The 22,948-nt window shown below is 45.0% G+C and overlaps 1 protein-coding gene across 1 annotated transcript in view; it reads right to left on the bottom strand.

The window, feature by feature from the left end:
- The window catches only part of LOC126156630 (V-type proton ATPase subunit F 1-like), a 93,512-nt gene that overhangs the window by 55,790 nt on the left and 14,774 nt on the right, over positions 1 to 22,948 (bottom strand). Inside the window, exon 2 of the mRNA XM_049916322.1 lies at positions 7,026 to 7,235. Within this exon, the coding sequence (XP_049772279.1) occupies positions 7,026 to 7,235 (210 nt within the window). The remainder of the gene's footprint in view (positions 1 to 7,025; positions 7,236 to 22,948) is intronic.

The raw sequence follows: 22,948 nt of genomic DNA, 5'->3' as shown, positions 1-22,948 counted from the left end.
CATTCTCCTCGAGGAACACTACTGAAAAAAATTTAGGATACTGGAATTCAAAGCTGATTGCCGAACGATTCTACTGCCGCCAACATACATTCTACATAAGAACCACGAAGGTAAGTTACTAGAAATTAGGGCCCTCACGGTGGCATATAGACGGCCGTTTTCCCTCATTCTATTTACGAGAGGAGTAGGAAAGCAAATGACTGGTAGTGGTACAGGTTACGCACCTCCAGGCACCGTAAGGTGGCCTTCAGAGCCGAAACGTACTTGTAGATGCAGATGTACATAGGTTTTCAGAATGTGAATCCAAACATATGGTTCCTATGAACTAAAATCTACCTTTAGTTACACTACTGGCCACTAAAATTGCTACACCAAGAAGAAATGCAGGTGATAAACGGGTATTCATTGGACAAGTATATTATACTAGAACTGACATGTGATTACATTTTCACGCAATTTGGGTGCATAGATCCTGAGACATCAGTACCCAGAACAACAACATCTGGCCTTAATAACGGCCTTGATACGCCTGGGCATCGAGTCAAACAGAGCTTGGATGGCGTGTACAGGTACAGCTGCCCATGCAGCTTCAACACGATACCACAGTTCATCAAGAGTAGTGACTGACGTATTGTGACGAGCCAGTTGCTCGGCCACCATTGACCAGACGTTTTCACTTGGTGAGAGATCTGGAGAATGTGCTGACCAGGGCAGCAGTCGAACATTTCTGTATCCAGAAATACCCGTTCAGTACCTGCAACATGCGGTCGTGCATTATCCTGCTGAAATGTAAGGTTTCGCAGGGATCAAATGAAGGATAGAGCCACGGGTCGTAACACATCGGAAATGTAATGTCCACTGTTCAAAGTGCCGTCAATGCGAACAAGAGGTGACCGAGACATGTAACCAATGGCACCCGATACTACCACGCCGGGTGATACGCCAGTAAGGAGATGACGAATACACGCTTCTGATGTTCGTTTACCGCGATGTCGCCAAACACGGATGTGACCATCATGATGCTCTAAACAGAAGCCGGATTCACCCGAAAAAATGATGTTTTGCCATTCGTGCACCCTGGTTCGTCGTTGAGTACACCGTCGCAGGCACTCCTGTCTGTGAGGCAGCGTCAAGGGTAACCGCAGCCATGGTCTCCGAGCTGATAGTCCATGCTGCTGCAAACGTCGTCGAGCTGTTCGTGCAGATGGTTGTTGTCTTGCAAACGTCCCTATCTGTTGAGTCAGGGATCGAGACGTGGCTGCACGATCCGTTACAGCCATGCGGATAAGATGCCTATCATCTCGACTGCTAGTGTTACGAGGCCGTTGGGATCCAGCACGGGGTTCCGTATTACCCTCCTGAACCCACCGATTCCATATTCTGCTAACAGTCATTGGACCTCGACCAACGCGAGCAGCAATGTCGCGATACGATGAACCGCAATCGCGACAGGCTACAATCCGACCTTTATCAAAGTCGGAAACGTGATGGTACGCATTTCTTCTCCTTACACGAGGCATCACAACAACGTTTCACCAGGCAACGCCGGTCAACTGCTGTTTGTGTATGAGAAATCGGTTGGAAACTTTCCTCATGTCAGCACGTTGTAGGTGTCGCCACCGGTGCCAACCTTGTGTGAATGCTCTGAAAAGCTAATCATGTGCACATCACAGCATCTTCTTCCTGTCGGTTAAATTTCGCGTCTGTAGCACGTCATCTTCGTGGTGTAGCAATTTTAATGGCCAGTAATGTAGAAAAAATGTTCTTACGACACGCGGCCTGTTATACTAAAACGAAAAACATGTGCCTAGCCATCCACTAAAACTCATTGCCAGGTTTCCTCCAACACTTTAGATACGAATCTGACGCTTCATGGAATTTAAAGATAAGGCTTACACCGTTTCCTTTGTTAGGTAGGGTTCTGGACTGCCAAACAGAGGGTTGCCTCCCGGTCTGCGTATGAAACACGTTTAATTTAAATACGTTGCAGCAAAAGTAGGGTTCGTCAAGCTTCAGACATTGGTGGATCGTCTCACTGGAGGAGGAGACTCTGGCCACACCTGTGGTCGATTTCACTGATCGCAGTTTGTTGTTTATCACCTCCAACCACTCGTCTTTCCTTTGGTTGATGTTCTTTTCTGGCAAACAACGAAATTTTAGCGTGTACATCGAATCATTAAGTTCAGTATCCCGATACAAGGAAAACTCAGCCACGGTAATAACTAGAGAACACGCTTGTGAGTGGGAGCGACATTGGGATGGCATTTTCCACCAATCGGTCGACGGAAGCGTTTTTGTATGCATATGTCGCAAAAGAAATCGTGGAAATTTACTTTACGAAAAAGGTAACCGTGTGCACGGAATACAGTCCCAGTTGTATGTTGCCCATCGGCCGGTTTCCAGTTGCAACAAAAATTTGACTTTCAGTATTTCCTACAATTGCTGTCCGAATTCAAAAACTTAAAATACAGACACAATCTAGTTATTAAAAACTATAGTTTTATGTTAAAACTTTAACACAACGTGAGAAGCATTAGAGTTAAAAACTGCGCACATGACCTGAGGCAGTGTAACTCACGGAGCGCAAATTCCGCCGATTATATTCACCCAGTATTTGTGGGCGAGAACACTCAGCGACTTCCAGTGAAATTACACTTAATTTCAAACCTTTATTAAGCTATTTCTCGTTGACACCTTGCCCCGACCTCACCAAAATGATGAAACGAGACACCTTTACGGCTTACAACATTTTCGCTGTTCATACAGTAAAACTTCAGCAACGGCCATTTATTGAGCTCGTGACATATTTTGCACACAATATCCACGCATACCTCTGAATGTACCTGCAGAATTACACTAAGTGATCTAAAGTAACCGGACAACCCCAGAAACATACGTTTTTCATATTAGGTGCGATGTGCTGCCACCTACTGCCAGGTACTCCATATCAGCGACCTCAGTAGTCATTAGACATCGTGAGAGAGCAGAATGGGGCACTCCGCCTCACTTACGGACTTCGAACGTGGTCAGGTGACACTTGTGTCATACGTCTGTACGCTAGACTTCCACACTCCTAAACATCTGTAGGTCCACTGTTTCCGATGTGATAAAAAAGTGGAAACGTGAAGGGACATGTACAGCACAAAAGCGTACAGGCCGACGTCGTCTGTTGACTGACAGAGACTGCCAACAGTTGAAGAAGTTCGTAATGTGTAATACGCAGACATCTATCCAGACGATCACACAGGAATTCCAAACGGCTTTAGGATTCACTGCCAGTACTATGATAGTTAGGCAGGTGGTGAGAAAACTTGGATTTAACGGTCGGGCGGCTGCTGATAAGAGGCCTTGCACCTCTTATTGTCATGGGTGGCACTGGCCTAAATCGATGTATTAAACAGCTTCTTGCTTCCCACTGTTGAAGAGCAATTCGGGGATGGCGGTTGCGTCGTTCAACACGATCGAGCACCTGTTCACAACGCACGGCCTGTGGAGGAGTGGTTGCACTACTATAACGTCCCTGTAATGGACTGGCCAGCACGGAGTCCTGACCTGAAACCTATAGAACACCTTTGGGATGTTTCGGAATGCCGACTTCGTGCCAGGTCTCATCGACCGACATCGATACCTCTCCTCAATGCAGCACTTCGTGAAGAATAGGCTGCCATTCCCCAAGAAACCTTCCAGCACCTGATTGAACGTATGCCTGCGAAAGTGAAAGCTGTCAGAAGGCTAAGGGTGGGCCAAAACCACATTGAATTCCAGCATTACCGATGGAGGGCGCCACGAACTTGTAAGTCATTTTCAGCCAGGTCTCCAGAAGCTTTTAATCACATAGTGTATATCATTGTATGACATATACGGGCCAGTAACATTAATGTTACCACCTGTTTAAAGCACGAAAAACCACTTTTTTTCAGCGCAGACGTCCAGGAAGAGAGTTATCGAGGTTCTGGAAGGGACCGTTAGGGATGCAGAGCCATGCCAACTGTTGTACCGTTGCCAGTTGCACAGGATTTATCGGTTGAGGATTCGTAGCGCGTACAGCCCGGTCTGCGGCGGTCCCACTGATTCTCGATTGGGTTTTAATGCAGGGAATTTGTTGCTCAAGGCAGAAGGTAAACACATCCTGCTGCTCTTCCAACTACGCCCGAACACTGTGAACTGTGTGTCACGTTCTATAGTCCTGCTGGTAGATGTCGTGTAGCCGAAGAAAAAACAGACTGCATGTAGAAGTCGATATGAGTCTCAAGAATAGAGCAATTCTTACGCTGAGCCATTGTGTCTTCCAGAATGATGAGATCACTAAGGGAAACCCACGAAAACATTCCCCAGACCATAACGCTCTCTTCTTCGGTCTGGAACTTCCAACGATTCTTGTAGGGTGGGTACACACCAAAGGCCATCCATGTGATAGAGCAGAAAACGTAATTCATCTGAAAGGGTCACCTGTTGCCAGTCATCGAATGTCCAGTTTCAGTATTGGAGTGCAAATTACAGCCTCTATCGCCGGAGAGCAGCAGTGAGCTCGGGTGCATGAACAAAGCACCTGCTGCGGAGGCCCATACCAAATGGTTGAGGAGACACTATTGGTATCCCCTTGGTTCATCTGGGCGGTATGTTGCTCAACATGTGGACGTCTATCCGTCGCACACATCTCCACAGGCGTCATTCACATGTGTGATCTATGGCCTGCAATACACCACAGTTACCTCGGCGCTGGTTTTGGATAGTACCATTCTGTCATCCAAGGTATTCTTTAGATGAGGCACCACGTGAGCAGCTTAGAAGCATAGCTATTATGGAAATGCTTCCACCGTTGGCTCGAGAGCCAATGACCAAGCCCTTTTGGACGTTAGCTAATTTGCTCCATTTACACACTGCGATAACAGCTGCACAGTTTTCTGTATCGTCTGACATGCTTTATATACCCCCCACCGGTGGTGCTTCCATTTACCTTATTGAGTGGTTACTGTACGTTGACACCGAACATAGGCGGTAGTCACAATAATTTGACTATATCGTGTAGTTCAGAAGTCTGCGTTTGTAAGACGTCATAGTATCCTGACCTTCATTACTTACATATTCCGCCCTCATAATCATATTCTGCACATCAAGACGCTTCATTCGAACCCAAACTCGATAACATGAAGTCAATGTTGTATGAATTCATGTAAACAATATGCAAATAACTAGTAAATCGCCAATGCGCACCAAGATTGATATACTCGAGGCTGGTGTACACACATACATTCCAAACATGACGGTCACAGGGGCTTTTAGTTCGGGAGACGCAAACCGCACGCCGGGGGGGGGGGGGGCTGGTCCCTTCAGAGGACGACTCAGCCTATCTATGTTGGCCGGTGACCGCCCATAGGGCAGACAGCATTTGCCTGAGTGAAAGGAAGAACGATCCCATGTTCGGCTTAAATGCAAATTCCGCTGCACTGTTTGGGAGCGTCCAGCCTACGCATTCTTTACAAATATAGCATGCAGTTTCAGATATTTTCACAGGGAGACAGCAAACGCCAAACGCTGATGCACAGATTTCCAGATTGGTCGCCTTAAACGAAACGTCATTCTCCCGCTTTAGAAGAGCAACTCTGATTGGCAGACGATATTCCTGATGCCTTGAGCTGAAGAAGTGATGGAAGAGACTGAAAGATATACCCCTTCATGTCTGGTGTGGAGAGGGGCCGTTCCGTTGTCGCTCCTGGAGCGAGAACACGTAACGAGAGCGTGTGCGCTCGTATGTGTACTCAAAGTGCGAGGAACAAGTCTCTCCTCAGTACTTCACTGGGAGAGCACCTCTGTTGAGAGCGAATCGGAGTGCGACTCTATATTGAGTACTTGCGATTAAGCATTGTTCACTGTGTTGGCCACCACACTTACTGTGCGGTGTGAATGGACAGAGTTATAGTTAAACACCTGCGAGTGAATTTTTGAGTGGCATCACGGTGGACTGGTTATCTGACCGGTGTACCACACCAATAGTTAGAGTATGGGCGAATAGGAGTCTTTGACTGCATCAAGGCATAGGGAGAGTATGATTGGCGAAGGTCAATCCAGATAGAACGAGACAGCAGTCATCGCAGCTTACAGTATTGTGCGCTACAGCTCTTGCGAGTCCCATATTTCCTCCACAATGGTACACTTCACTACATTTCACACACGACAGCCTTGACCGTACCTAGCAACATTCTGACGGATAATTATTCAAGTTCAGTAGGTGCGGCTCTCAGCCATTCTGCGAAGTTAACAACCATCTTAAACTTTGTATAGAAATTTCATTAGCGAATCCTATCCTTAAGAGGTAACTTCACATTCCGAAAAGAACCCAGAAATAACTTGTTCAGTTCATAACTAAAAGTGCCATTGTGATTTCTGCGAATTTTTGCAAAATAAATAATAATTTTCGTTAGTTTCATGTTTTTCTTACACTAACTAGCACTACTCCAGTACCCAAGTATCCCACTAGTTACGTAAGAAATTTTGTGAATTTTTGTGTCATTTCCTTACAGCAGACGACTCCAGAAGATATTTATTGCTGAAAGTTTTTCAGGCATTTCTCTTTAGAACGTTAGGAGCGTCTGTCTGACTTCTGTAGTAGTGTGGGGGTAGAAATTGCATATTGCAGGAGCCACAGGGTAAAGCGTACATCTCAGACTAATCCGTTGCGCAGAATGACAGAATAGCAACCACACGCTCACACATTGCTTTAAATAAGAGCAAAAATTACCCAGGGCATACTCGTCCCCAGTGTTTAATGGTGAAAGCAGTTAGCGAGTTTCAACAGACTTTAAACATAATTTTAAACTTTTGTCTAACACTTTTATCGCTTACATGCTTAACGTTAAATATTTAAGCATTACTCATCTGTACGCAAATAAAACGTCTGATGCTCTTTTATATATGAGAGAGACTCCTTAAGGAATCGGGTGTGGTGTTTTAGTGATATTCGTCTAACCTGCTCAGTGCTACAGAGTCGCTGGACTCGAACGTGGGATGGGAGGCGCACTACGGACCTGGTCGGTGATGAGCAGGATGGCGATGTCCTCCCTTGCGAGCAGCCGCTGGAAGTCCTCCTCTATCTCGAGCTCGCTGGTGTGTTCGTGCACCACGATGACGTTGCTGTCGCCGTCGGGCGAGCGCAGGAAGCCCACGCACGTGTTCTCGTCGCCAATCAGCCCCACCAGCAGGTTCTCGTCCCAGATGGCGCCCTCCTCGTCCCGCTGCTGCACACAACAAAAGGGGCGCTGTGTCCAACCGACGTCCGCCTAAAAGTCTCCACAAATGACACTTCAGTCTGCGCGTATCTGGTTGCAAAGGGCGATGCCTCGACGACAGTAGAAAGTTTTCGGAAACGTAGGAAAAGGTACACGTATCAAGCTCTGGAACGGAATCTCCGTTGAAACTAGATACGCTAGATCCTGAATTTGGAAACCAAAAAGCGGAAAGCATCAAAGTCAAAAAATGAGTTTCTGTTAGTTAATTAATACTAATAAGGCTAGTTGCCTAGTTAAATTCTTTTTTTTACTTATGTTGGACTGAGACTTGTCACCGCAATGGGATCGATTGCTTACGTCAATACTGCGCGCTGAGCTTGCTGCACCGATGATGAACAAATGTGCCGATACGTGTCTGTACTAATCATAAACCTCACCTGTCGTCCAGTCAAACAAGGAAAAATAGGGAAAAATTCGCGAAGTGACAAATTTTTGTACAGTGGTACGACGGGGTGCCATAGGAAACGTACTAAAGCTTCTGATCGGTGGCGTGTGGGCGGCTGGGTTGGAAGGAGGATGTTTCTCTTTGATAACTCGAAAACTGCAGCTTCTAGTGAATGTGTGTTCCAGTCCAAAATTAAACTATATTAAATTTCCAAGAAAAAAGTTCCTATGCACTTTTGTCGCAAGGACAAGTATTTCTTTCATTGCAGGGGATGGTAGAGCCGCAGATTACAAAAAACAGTGCTGCAATGGTATAAAATTAATATTCATTGCTAACTGAAGTGGGTAAGCCATATTAAGGAATACATTATGTTCAGGTTGTCAAATAGTCCCCCTCGATACCTGAGTGGATCTCGGCACGGTAGCTCAGCGTGTTCGGTCAGAGGGCCAATTGCCCACTGTAATAAAAAGACAGAGTAAAAGAATCAACGATCAGCATGAACGGATGTCATGTGACCAAACGAAACGAACAATTCCGAACAAAATTATATATAAGTGGCCAGTGCGGCAGGATGCTGTCCAAAGGAGCCCGGGTTCGATTCCCGGATGGGTCGGAGAATGGTTCAAATGGCTCTAAGCACTATGGGACTTAACATCTGACGTCATCAGTCTCCTAAACTTCGAAGTACTTAAACCTAACTAACACACATCCATGCCCGACGCAGGATTCGAACCTGCGACCGTAGCAGCCGCGTGGTTCTGGACTGAAGCGCCTAGAACCGCTCGGCCACCGCGGCCGCCTGGGTCGGAGATTTTCTCCTCTCAAGGACTGGGTATTGTGTTTTCCTCATCATCATATCGTACCAATCGACGCACAAGTCGCCGAAGTGCAGTCAATTAAAAAGACTTGCACCAGGCGACCGGTCTACCCGACAGAAGGCCTTCGCCACACGACATTTCTTTCTAGGTTGTCAAATGGTTTTATTGTGCATATTGCTATTCCGGTTGTTACGGATATATTCAAAGATTGTCATTTTTTATTTGTAGTTCACTGTTGTCGTCTGAGTTTACATGTTATCATTTGAAGATAGTGAGAGAAGCTCTGGCCGCTAGAAAATGGAGTGTCAAGTGGAGAACCCGGAACATTGCTGACATTTTCTTCCGTTTGAGTTCAAAAGAGCGGTGGCAACAGCAGAGGCAGCCAGAAAAATTTGCCCCGCGTATGGTGATAAACCCATTGGACAGAGCAGGGGTAGAAAATGGCTATGTCGCTTTACGGAGGACGTTAGTGACTCGCCACTTTCAGGAAGACATTCGGTATTCGATGCAGACCTTTTAAACGCATTACTCCACAATGGTGCATGTAACTGTTCTCGAGAACTGGCAAATGTGATGAACTGTGATCGTCTCATCGTCTTGCGACATTTGCATGCGATGGGGAGGTTCAAAAATCGGCTCTATTGGTACCATATGCTCTAAGCCAAAATCACAAAAATCAGCGGCTGGTCATATATGCGTCTCTGCTTCTCGTCAATAAGTGGCTCGTGAACAACACCGACCATTCCTATCCTATATGGTTACTGTTGACGAGAAATGGTGTCTTCATGCTAACGTAAGGTAAATAAAGGAATGAGTGATCCCAAATAAAGCAACAACTCCTCTTATAAAGAGCTGAACGCATCCACAAAAGATAATGTAATGCATCTGGTGGAATAGCTACGGTATGGTGCACTACGACATGCTTCCCAGTGATATACCCAACACTGGGGTTAGGTTGGGTTGTTTGGGGGAAGAGACCAAACAGGGAGGTAATCGCTCTTCAGATTAGGGAACGATGGGGAAGGAAGTCGGCCGTGCTCTTTCAAAGGAAGCATAGCGGCATTTGCGTGGAGCGATTTAGGGAAATCGCGGAATACCTGAATCAGGATGGCCGGACGCGGCATTGAACTGTCATCCTCCCGAATGCGAGTCCAGAGAGCTAAAAATGGTCCAAATGGATCTGAGCACTATGCAACTTAACTTCTAAAGTCATCAGTCCCCTATAACTTAGAACTACTTAATCCTAATTAACCTAAGGACATCACACACGCCCATGCCTGAGGAAGAATTCGAACCTGCGACCGTAGCGGTCGGGTTGATTCAGACTGTAGCGCCTCGAACCGCTCGGCCACCCCGGCCGGCCAGAGTGCTAACCACTGCGCCATCTCCTCGGTGTAGCCAACACTACTGACATTTATTATCAACTGAGACGTCTTGCAGACGCAGTCAAAGAGAAACGACCATGAAGTCTGCGTTAAGTGATGCTATTCCACGATAAAGCCCATCAGTACTCTGCTAGGCTATGTACGAGTTGCGATGCGAAGTCATTCCGCACGCACCTTATTCACCTGATCTTCCGCCCTCTGATTTCCATCTTTTCCGCTCTGTGTCGAACAGCCTTCAAGAAACTTGCTTTCCGGATACGCTCCGAACATAGATTGATGAATTATTCACCTCAAAACAACGTGATTTCTACAGCCGCGGAGTCTATAAGTTGCATTGGCGGACTGTTGTAAATACTGAAGGAAAATATATTAATGATGACTTAGGCCTCTGTTAAGTGTATCTGTTGTACGTATTAAACTCGTGGAAAAACATTTTAGGACTGAAGGCTACAACGGAAGTAGTAGGGCGAGCTCACGAGGGGAGGCCCAGAGCACACCCCGCCAAACCCACGATGCTTGTAGCCGCAGCAGCCACACGCTGCTGCCAAACTTTCACCACACCACCACAACACTTCCCGCTTGCGCTGTGTTGCAGATTCAGGCAGCTTGCTGTCCTGTATGATCGTTGCACCACGTAATTTTGTTTGTTGTCGTTTCTACTGTTGCAGGCGTTATTTTATTTGTCGTTACTGTCATTCATTGAGTGATACTGAACAATTTTGGAAGCAGTTCATCGAAACTCATGAGTGGAAAAGTTCCAAGTCGTTCGCTTGGCCAGGGGATTGCCGTACGATGTCAGTTGAAATAAACGGTTTGCGCGTTACGTGCTTGCTTTGAGATAGAAAACCTTAATAGCGGCTCGCTGCTCTTCATTAAAAATATAAGCCACAGAACTGCAACTCTACCACGCGGTGTAGCCGCGCGATCTGAGGCGTCTTGTCACGATCCGCGCGACTCTCCCGTCGGAGGTTCGATTCCTCCCTCGGACATGGGTGTGGGTGTCGCCCTTAGCGTAGGCTACTTTAAGTTAGATCAAGGAATCTGTTCTGGGGCCACTCTTTTGGGATATCAACATAGAAGCTCTCCTAGAGAAACTACAACTTTGTGAGGACGTGCTAGACGTCATAGCCTACGCCGGCGACCTCCTCCTGCTGGTAGGCGACCGTAGCCGAGAGGAACTTGAGCCCAAAGTAGAACAAACGATGACAGTGCTTCATTAATGGTGCCAAGATGCAAAAATGAAAATCGCACCACATAAGTCTACGTACCTTTTAATGAAAGGCAGTCTAGTCAGAAATCCGACCGTCAGAATTGAAGGAACTCCAGTTCTTCGGCGTCACGAAGCTAGATACCTAGGAGTTACAATAGATGAAAAATGGAACTACACCTCACATATAGACAACATAACGTAGTGAGCATTAGAAGTCCGGAACAACCTCATAAACACAGGCCATAGAAGATTCCATCTACCTCCCAACTTGATCAAACTCTATCATAATAGCATCTTGACATCCTTAGTAGGATATGCGAGCGGGGTCTGGGCACAAAGGCTCACGAGGGTGGTGCCCGCCATGATTGTGAGAAGGTTGCAGCGGAACATGTTGTTGCGTTCTGTTGGGGCATACTGGTAATAATTGGGTTATGTCCCTTGGACATAAAATTCCGAGAGCAGGGAGCGTGGTACTGGGTCACCAAGGGGAAAGTATAAAAGATTACGGAAATCATGGGGGTACTAGTAGGGGATAAATATGCAATTAGGAGAAGGGGCGAAGAATTATGGCAACAACAATGGGAAAATGAGGAAACGGGAGCAAGAGTATACTAACTACTGCCAAATATCAGGGAAAGTCTAGAGATGAGGTACTTTGAGCCGAGCAGGGGTCTGCTGCACTTTCTTACGGGACATGGGCCATATCCAACATATATATGTCGATTTGGAAAACGGGCAACACCAGTGTGTGACTGTGGTGCTCCGGAAGGAACACCCGAACACGTCGTCTATGACTGCACGTTATACGACGATGTGGCGCAAGAACTCAGGAACCAATTACCGAACAGAGATACACATGCACTAATACGAGGTGCCGAGACCTTTACTGTTCTAAACAGTTTGGCAAATGAAATGTCCCAAAAGATCACGAGGGATTTTATCAGGAACCAAAATGTTTAGAGACCAGAGGTAAACCAATCTAGACACAAGTACACGTGCAAATGCCGCCGAGCGCGGAACTGGCCGGCCACTCTCGCGACCGGAATCCGCCGCGCTGAAGGATCAGGAGGGCAGGTGTATCATTCCCGAACTTGACATTTCGCACTAGGTTTTTAGAAAGTAGTTACACTAGTAATGATGTAAAATTAGAACACTAACATTACTGACATAGGTAGGGACTGCAGCGATTCTTAAGTAGATGGCCAGCCCAGTGCCAGGGGCACGCTCACTGGCATTACCTCGGTGAGCAGGCGTTAATAGTAGGTTTGTAGATCATCTGGCACACCCGTAACGCTGCAGGGTAGATTACTATCAGTACAGTTCAGTGTAGTTAACAAGTTAGATTAACCCTGAAACTTCCTGGCAGATTAAAACTGTGTGCCCGACCGAGACTCGAACTCGGGACCTTTGCATTTCGCGGGCAAGTGCTCTACCATCTGAGCTACCGAAGCACGACTCATGCCCGGTACTCACAGGTAGGAGACGAGGTACTGGCAGAAGTAAAGCTGTAAGTACCGGGCGTGAGTCGTGCTTCGGTAGCTCAGATGGTAGAGCACTTGCCCGCGAAATGCAAAGGTCCCGAGTTCGAGTCTCGGTCGGGCACACAGTTTTAATCTGCCAGGAAGTTTCATATCAGCGCACACTCCGCTGCAGAGTGAAAATCTCATTCTAGATTAACCCTGTCCATAGCCAGTGCCATTAGCCTATTAGTATAAGCTGCTTTTGTTTTGTTTTGTGTGATAAAAGGACCCACTAATTAAATAAGGTGGTGGGTTTTTGTGTATAACTATCAATGTTGTAGTTTTATGAATTATTGTATCATAATCTTTGTTTTCCATTGTATAAATATCTTGTGTTGTATCAATAAAGTATTTTTTTTAAAGTAGTGCGGAAGCTTAGGGACCGATGACCTCAGCAGTTTGGTCCCATAAGACCTTCCCACAAATTTGTAAATTTTTTGCTGCAACTCTGAATATAAACAAGAATACAATTTTAAAGACTGGGAAAGAAAGAAAATGAAGCTGGAATAACATCGAAGCTTGAAACATTTCGGGGAAAAAAAGTTGTATGGATAGGCGGATTAGCAATACAGATTCATTTCCTGAGGATGCGAATCGACATCATGTTTATATTACTGTGGCACTCAGCATGTTATTGATCACCGTTAAGGAGTCGTGTCTTTTAATATTAGCTGCACACAGTCTTTTCGTTTCCTTAAATTGCAACAGTGTCAGTCACAGTGACACTTGAAACATGTGCCGTAAGAAAAAAGAGAAAAAAAATGACGCATCACAAAGGAATTCCCGGAATGGATCGGAAATCGGTAGACGTGATGTACATTTGTAGACAAACAAATTATTACTAGTCAATAACGCGTTGGTCCACCTGTGACACTCATGTTAACAGTTATTTGGTTTGATTAATGGAGATACTGGATGTCCTCCTAAGGGAGTCATGTCACATTCCGTCCAAATGGAGCGTTAGATCGTCAGAAGCCCCACGTTCTCTACTGGGGAGAGATCCGCCGTTCTTGTTCGCCAAGGTAGGGTTTGGAAAGCACGAAGGCAAGCTTTGGTAATTCTCGCTGTGTGTAGGCGGGCATCATATTACTGAAATGTAAGCCCAGTATGGCTTGGCATGAAGGACAACAAAATGGGAGTAAAATATCTGTGTCGTAGGAGTGTCGCTGATGATAACCAAAGAGTTTCTGCTACGAAAACAAATGGCACCACAGACCATCGCTAGTGGTTATCGGGCCGTGTGGCGGGCGACACACCATACTCCATCACTCTTGGTTGTCGGGCTCTATGGCGGGCGAAAGTCAGGTAAGTATAATATCGCTGCCCGGAGCCTCACCAGACATTGACTTGAGCAGACTTATCTTCAGTTATGAGTCTCGATTCGAAGTTAGCCGCGATGACCAGCCAACACTTACCTGTGGATGCCCCTACGTTGTGATATACAGTATACAATATCAGCAAAAATTGTTTTAACACCAACTCGCTGTTGACTTAGCCTATCCACTACAGTACATATCGCACCCTGTCAACCGCATTATGGTCATTACACTTTGATACTTTAGAAATATGCACTACAATTTCGATTTGCTAATTTTAAAGCAGCGACATCTAACACGGTTTTGGCGCACTGACACTACTGCTGTAAAAGATAGGAATGCCGATACTGAATGTGATGTACCTAGTCGTCAACTAAGGTTTGATATATGTCAGTTTTCTCTCCTGTCCCCCTGTCCGCCCCAATTGTATTTGAACGAGTCTCACTTTCTTACCTCGCTATATATTCTCAATATCCACCATAACTTTCAAGTCGCTGTCAGATGCTATCCCGACATCAACACTCATGTGAAGGCGAACAGTTACATAGCTTCCATAGCTCAGTACTATGTACATGGGGGGGGGGGGCTGCTTGTTTTGTATTGTACTACACCGTCAGCTGCTGTCAGTCAATCATGAGAGTGCACATCTGTTCGTGTTACACGGCTGATCTGTGAATCAAAAGCATCATGTTGGTGCTGCTAGGTTCCTGTAGGTTGGTTTGTTCCATTCCAATATATAACAGAGAAATAAGATGTGAGAAAGTAAAATATTTCTTCCGAAAAGGTAAAGCTGGATTAGAACATGCCTGGAGGTGTATGGACAACCATTTTTTACTCGATGGGAGATTGAGAGAAGGATGGAGGGATATTCGACAATAATGCCATACACTGTCCAGCGGGTTGCGGTGTATTTGTTTGGATGTAGGATAATTTGTAGGTGATGGAGATGTCTACGAGAACGCAGTAGAGAATTTAAGAAGACCTGAGGGGGTCCAGTACAGAGACTGGTAGTTGGCCAGTATGTAAATAAATCTAACTGTCGCACATACATGGTAGCAGGATTATGTTTCTAATCCGTGAAACAGCTGCATCAGTCCAAATATAATCCGGTGGATAATGTGTTGGGAGCCTTCTGAGACCGCCTGGCTCATATTAAATAGATATATCCCATTTGAAAAAAGACGATATATATCTCGCAAAAAAGCTATTAATTCAACGAAGGTTCTGTTACCAGTATGATGCTGCCTTCATATATCCAGTATAGATTGGTTCAAATGGCTCTGAGCACTATGGGACTTAACATCTATGGTCATCAGTCCCATAGAACCTAGAACTTCTTAAACCTAACTAACCTAAGGACATAACACAACACCCAGGCATCACGAGGCAGAGAAAATCCCTCACCCCGCCGGGAATCGAACCCGGGAACCCGGGCGTGGGAAGCGAGAACGCTACCGCACGACCACGAGCTGCGGACAATCCAGTGTAGAGTCTTTTGAATATAATAAAGGGTATTAGAACAAGTGCAGAGACGTATATAGAAAATCATTTAATATCGGTGAACAGCAGGGGTGTAACAACAGTAGGGTGTAGCGATCTGCAGAGGTTTTGGCGGTTTATTTTTCCCCAAGATCACATCAATCTTACATAGCGAGTGACAGGCTGTGGGTCAACATGGTTTTGTATCCAATGGAATGGTGTTGTTGTGGATTATAGAAATATACAGGTACATCACGAAGCACTTAAAATGCATATAAAAATGTTTATAACGCAGGGACAAGAAAATCATCGCGGGAATTCCATGTGTACTCTCAGGTGAACCGTGTGTGTACTAGGTAAATAAAGTACACTTCCCACCTGCAGTTCGTTAAACAGCTATCGATAATACCACTGTCACGTACGCCCACGTGCATTGTACAGCGGCTTATGGAATGTGTGTTTAAATGTAGATTCTTATCTGTATAGGAGGGCTGAGGCACCATTAGCGTTTACAAGAGGACCTGCGTAGGGTCGGTGATTAGTCTAGGGGCTAGTTCTTCTTCTGTTGCGAGCAATACGTTGCTTCCTATCGTATACGTCTTACAAAATGACTACTGCTTGAACTTGACGGTAACAAGAAAGTTTTTTTCAACAACGAAATATTTTTTTCAAACGAACTTGCATTGAGACTGGAAAACTTGATGGCAGCCCGCTGAACGCCATTAAAAATATAATAAATATAATCAATAGAGCTGCTGCAGCTCTAAACATAAGCAAAAACAGAGTTGTGAAGATCGGCAAAGAAATAAAATAAAGCTGGAATAACACCGAAGCTTGAAACAATTGGGAAAATAAGTTGTGTGGGTAAAATATCAGTAAGCAGAGTCCAGCGAACACCTGTGTCGGAGACGCCAGTCAGCGTCATATTCCCTATGTCTTTAGAGTACACGAGTTTCGTATTCTTAAAGTTTGCAATCAAAGCGTGTTATTATAGCTCTACATGCACTGGAATAGTATATCAAGATATACTCCTAATGTTTCGGTTTTTTGTCGAAAAGTATGTGAGAGACACATAGAAAAGAATAAGCTGTAATACTGCCACATTGAGACGTACCAAAACGAACAGTTCGTATTAGAACCTTTCAGTGACCTCTTCTACTGTGCTAGTGTCACAACAGTCCATTCCAATGGATTTATAGAAAATGGATTCTGAATAGCAGGGTGCAAGAACCTATTACAGGATGACCATTTAAAGTATCATATCTTCGTCATCACCGTCTTAGCACAGTTTTATTTGTGATCTACATGAAGTATGGTTTTATCCATCTGACAGGAAACTTGTATGTGCTAGCTGCGGTGCTCTTTTAATGGGGATTGCATTTTAGGACCATGTTTAATAAGGAGTCAACTTTTTATACTCTGAGTCTATTACAACATACCTTTGGGTTTTTATTGGAGTATGAGTTTTGACGCTTTAGACTTTCACCTAACGATGTCTGATTCCGAGTTTAGCTATTCGATGATCAACCTTTCAAGAGGTTACGTAGCTAAACGGTACATTCTCTTTAGCCCCATGAAAAATTATTATCCCTTGAAGATGCACCTATAACAGTGTGAAACCGATTGTATTGCCTAATAAAAGTACTTCTACACAACTAACGCGGCTTTGAAGAATTTTCATTTTTTTAAAAAAAACAATGTTTCAAGAGATTTCTTTCAAGATTTTGTGAAGAATGTTTGGATATTTCTTTATAGTAACAATGTGCAGTCTAAAGTGTAGTAGTCCTAACTACAAAACAGTGATGCTGAGGGAAGTGGATTAGGAAATGTGACTCTAAAATTACTACATCAGTTTTAGTAATTGCAAAATGGTTCAAATGGCTGTGGGCACTATGGGACTTAATTTCTGAGGTCATCAGTCCCCTACAATTTAGAACTACTTAAACCTAACTAACCTAAGGATATCACACACATCCATGCTCGAGGCAGGATTCGGACCTGTGACCGTAGCGGTCGCGCGGTTCCAGCCTGAAGCGCCTAGAACCGCTCGGCCACACCGGCTGGCTTAGTAATTGCACAATAAAATAAATGATGTTGTATGACCAAGAGAAGATATAAAATGCAAACCGTCAATAAGAAGAAAAGTGATTCTGCAAACGATTTTTTCTCTTTAGTCATCAGTTTTCTAACTGGGTTAATACGGTCCGCTATGAATTCCTCTCCTGCGCTTGTCTCGTCTTCCCAGAGTAGAACTTGCACCTTACGTCGTCAGTTATTTGTTGGATGTGTTCCAATCTCTGTCTTCCCCCACGACTTTCACCGTCGACAGCTCCCTCTGGTACCACGGAGGTTATTCGCTGATGCCTTAACAGGTGTACTATCATACTGTCCCTTCTTCTCATCTGAGCTTTCCACATATTTCTTTCCTCGATGGTACTTTGGAGTTCGTCTTCATTTCTTACGTTATCAGTCCACCTGATTGTCGACATTCTTCTGTAGCACCACATCTCAAACGCTTTGATTCTCTTCTGTTCCAGATTACCCATTGTCCATGAATAACTAATACAAAACGCTATGCTCCATTTTCAGAAATTTGTTTCACAAATTAAAGTCGATGTTTGCCACTAACAGACTACTTTTGGTCAGAAATGCTCTCCTAATCTGTGCTAGTCTACTTTTTCTGTCTTCCTTGCTTCGTCCTCAGACGTTAATCTACTTCCAAGGCGTGCCGTGCGGGATACCTTTTTCCTTATCGCGCTATTAATAGGTGACTCTCTTTGGCAGCATCACTTGTGGTGGCTGTGCAACGAGCGGTGTATCTGTCATCAGAGGGTGACCTAAGCGTGGCCGTTATGGGCAGTGAGCTGCGAGGAGGGGCAGTAACTTCATGTCTGGCGGTACGCTTGGGCAGCTGCTTCGTTTACAACAGTCGTATGTGCTGGTCCGAAGTGCTGTTCGTGACTGTTTGACCAGTGAATATTACCCAGCGGGAACTTGTCCCACGTGTGTCAACTGTGACGGTGAGTTTGTGCCCGTGAGTCCGTTCATATCGCGGGGCGCAAGAGGTGCATGTAGATTAGCTCCTATTGGTTCTTGAATGACAGCTATATTGTGGTAGGACCTGGTTGTTGGCAGTCTCTGTTATTTGGGACCACCGTTGATCTATACATCGACATTCAGGATTCACGCTGGCCGGTGTGGCTGAGCGGTTCTAGGCGCTTCAGTCTGGAATCGCGCGACCGCTACGGTCACAGGTTCGAATCCTGTCTCGGGCATGGATGTGTGTGATGTCCTTAGGTTAGTTGAGTTTAAGTAGTTCTAAGTTGTACGTGACTGATGACCTCTGATGTTAAGTCCCATAGTGCTCAGATCCATTTGAACCATTTTTTCATAATTCATGATGAATATCTTTTCTCCGGCTGTCATGTCATGCGATCTTGCCACCTGTGTGCTCACCATCCTGGCTTTCCAAATTTTGTTGAAACCACAGCAGAATCAGTGAACTAGTTATGTCAGGTTAGTTATTAAGTAATTTTCTAGAGATTGTCAGTAACTGATCTTTCGGTTTTAATGGGGAAAGTTGTGGTGTTAAAACACAATTTATTGCTGAATGGAAAACCGCAACTTTACGAGCCTGAGGGTGAGAAGAAACTGATGGAATAATATAATCGTTGTCTTACATTGAATATCGAAAGTGACACTGCCATTCTGTATGCATAATTTCAGATCAAGGAAATTTACGTCTCCGTTCTCATTTTGAATTTCTTTTGTGAATTTAATTGTCTAGTGGAGGCCGTTGAAGGTGCTAAATAAGAAATCTAATTCTTGATCAGTTCCATCAAATGCATACCGCATACCGCACATAAAACCGTATTTTCCCCACTAATTCTGACTTGGTTCTGAAAAAACCATCTTCAAGGGAGTTAATGAAAATGTCATCGAGGATGCCAGCTGTTCTGTCTAACCTCGCGCCTGATAATGGAACCAATACTGAACAAACATCAAGACACCTTCATAGCATTTGTTAGCCTACAAAAAACGTCAGACAGTCTAAAATTGTAGTAAATGTTCGAACTTATGATAAAAATAAAACTAACCTGCAAGGAAAGACGGTTAATATACAATACGTACGAGAATCAGGAGGGAACAAATGATCGTATTAAAAAGGGTGCAGTATTTCGCCTCTGCTGTTCAATCTGTATATCGCAGAAGCAGTGACGGAAGTAAAAGAAATGTTAAAGAGCGATATTACAATTCAGGGTTAAAAGATATCAGTGATAAAAATCGCTGATCCGTGAGTACATAAGATGAACAGACAGAGTTACAAGGTGCCCTTCCTGTAAAACACAAGACACAGTAAAAGGTCTCTGTTGGATTCCTTTCATGTTAATTTCTTAAATCTGTTGTCATTTACGGCATAAATTCCTCTTCTAAATTTACTGTGGCGTTTCTGACTATCTGGGAGGAGACTGAGTAGTGGAACGTGTTACTTTTACACATAAACAAGAACGATCTGTCACACTACCACAGTTTAAAACACAGTTTATATGTAATTCATGTCACACAGTCTCATACGGAACCTACATCCGCTTTCTTTTATATACTGTATATGATAAGATACTGTCATCCCCCTTCCCTTCTGTGTGAGAGGATGAATGAGCAAATGTATTTCTAGTTGCATCCTTGAGGGTAGCAGACAAGCCTGTCTGCTAGAGAACAGTAGGACCAACATCGGAACAGGTAGCTAAGCTTTCTAGAAGCAAAGAGGTTTCTATCCTTAGTATGGTCCTGTCCGTCCCTTGTCATGTTGGTATAGGAAGCTGCCCCTCTGGCCACTTCCGTTTGTATTTGTGAGGCACCCTCATGAAGGGACCAGGTCAGTCTGTCCATGGCGAGCGTCTGAAGTGGTAAGATATCCAGCTAAGTGCGTGTCTGCTAAGTCCGTAGGAAAATGGATTTCTTAAGTTCAGCCTAACTGAAAATTTAATCACCTTTATTTCAGGTTTAGCTCTAAAATATCTAATGTTATCTTAAAGTGCAACGCAGTGTATTTCGAGTGTGAAGTTCAGAATATTTTCCAGTAGTTGCTTTGTCACTACTTTGTGAGTAAAGTGGAACCACGTGTTGATCAGTAACTCTAACTAAGATCATCAATCTTAAATGCGAGTGTGCGTGAGATTATAACATCTCGTCTTGACAATATTTTTCAATATAGCAACTTTTCTTTATGTTCAACCCACGTGGGGTGTACTTTGTGAGACCACTACAACGTGCTTATATAATTGTTTGACCCATCAGGTTAATAATAAGACGTTACTAACCAGTTTGCGGTTTTTCTTTTGTAAATTGCTTTTCGATCTAATTTATTTTAATTATCAAAATTATTGTGGAGTTACACTCTTCGTGTAAACCAAGTTGACCACGTGAAGCATGTGGTGTAATCATCAAAGTAGCCCTCAGCTATTCTTTTCGGGAAGATTTCACAGAGAGTTAGTATGTATTTAGTATACCAGTGTGTGGTAATTACATGACGGAGAGAATTGCGCTGCGAACGTAACTTCTTTGGGTGAAAATTGAATCGGTTGATTGTGGTTAATTTCCTCTTGCATATGTTTCAATGTTCTTTGTGTGTTGTTTTATGAATGCAGTGTTGTATGCAGTCTCCCAATCTTGACTCCATATTTGATGTGTTCCGTAAGATCACAATCTCACATTTTCACAATCCTAAATAAGGCACCAGGTAGTTATGAATGAAATGTAATATGCTGAAATTTCAATGATCAATGTTAAAATAAATTTCCAAATATAAACTGATTTATTTCTTTTTATTTAAATTCTCTTTTATATATATATATATATATATATATATATATATATATATATATATATATATATATATATATATATATAAAAGATGGAATGAACAGAGTTGCAGTCTGACCACCAAATGAAGGGACTTATACAAACCACACCTGCCCAGAGATAAATAAACATGCTGCACAGTCAGGCTTTATACACTCCTGGAAATGGAAAAAAGAACACATTGACACCGGTGTGTCAGACCCACCATACTTGCTCCGGACACTGCGAGAGGGCTGGACAAGCAATGATCACACGCACGGCACAGCGGACACACCAGGAACCGCGGTGTTGGCCGTCGAATGGCGCTAGCTGCGCAGCATTTGTGCACCGCCGCCGTCAGTGTCAGCCAGTTTGCCGTGGCATACGGAGCTCCATCGCAGTCTTTAACACTGGTAGCATGCCGCGACAGCGTGGACGTGAACCGTATGTGCAGTTGACGGACTTTGAGCGAGGGCGTATAGTGGGCATGCGGGAGGCCGTGTGGACGTACCGCCGAATTGCTCAACACGTGGGGCGCGAGGTCTCCACAGTACATCGATGTTGTCGCCAGTGGTCGGCGGAAGGTGCACGTGCCCGTCGACCTGGGACCGGACCGCAGCGACGCACGGATGCACGCCAAGACCGTAGGATCCTACGCAGTGCCGTAGGGGACCGCACCGCCACTTCCCAGCAAATTAGGGACACTGTTGCTCCTGGGGTATCGGCGAGGACCATTCGCAACCGTCTCCATGAAGCTGGGCTACGGTCCCGCACACCGTTAGGCCGTCTTCCGCTCACGCCCCAACATCGTGCAGCCCGCCTCCAGTGGTGTCGCGACAGGCGTGAATGGAGGGACGAATGGAGACGTGTCGTCTTCAGCGATGAGAGTCGCTTCTGCCTTGGTGCCAATGATGGTCGTATGCGTGTTTGGCGCCGTGCAGGTGAGCGCCACAATCAGGACTGCATACGACCGAGGCACACAGGGCCAACACCCGGCATCATGGTGTGGGGAGCGATCTCCTACACTGGCCGAACACCACTGGTGATCGTCGAGGGGACACTGAATAGTGCACGGTACATCCAAACCGCCATCGAACCCATCGTTCTACCATTCCTAGACCGGCAAGGGAACTTGCTGTTCCAACAGGACAATGCACGTCCGCATGTATCCCGTGCCACCCAACGTGCTCTAGAAGGTGTAAGTCAACTACCCTGGCCAGCAAGATCTCCGGATCTGTCCCCCATTGAGCATGTTTGGGACTGGATGAAGCGTCGTCTCAGGCGGTCTGCACGTCCAGCACGAACGCTGGTCCAACTGAGGCGCCAGGTGGAAATGGCATGGCAAGCCGTTCCACAGGACTACATCCAGCATCTCTACGATCGTCTCCATGGGAGAATAGCAGCCTGCATTGCTGCGAAAGGTGGATATACACTGTACTAGTGCCGACATTGTGCATGCTCTGTTGCCTGTGTCTATGTGCCTGTGGTTCTGTCAGTGTGATCATGTGATGTATCTGACCCCAGGAATGTGTCAATAAAGTTTCCCCTTCCTGGGACAATGAATTCACGGTGTTCTTATTTCAATTTCCAGGAGTGTATATCACCGGTTGTCGTATGACTATTAAATGATAATAATTAATCTTAGTCTGGTTGGGAATTTGGTAAGCTAGACTGGATACCTGGTGAAACAGTTGCGCAGTAATGCAAG

The sequence above is a fragment of the Schistocerca cancellata genome, chromosome 2, assembly GCF_023864275.1.
Source record: "Schistocerca cancellata isolate TAMUIC-IGC-003103 chromosome 2, iqSchCanc2.1, whole genome shotgun sequence".
In the NCBI taxonomy this organism is placed as follows: Eukaryota; Metazoa; Arthropoda; class Insecta; order Orthoptera; family Acrididae; genus Schistocerca; species Schistocerca cancellata.
This window is presented reverse-complemented; position numbering and strand designations above follow the sequence as displayed.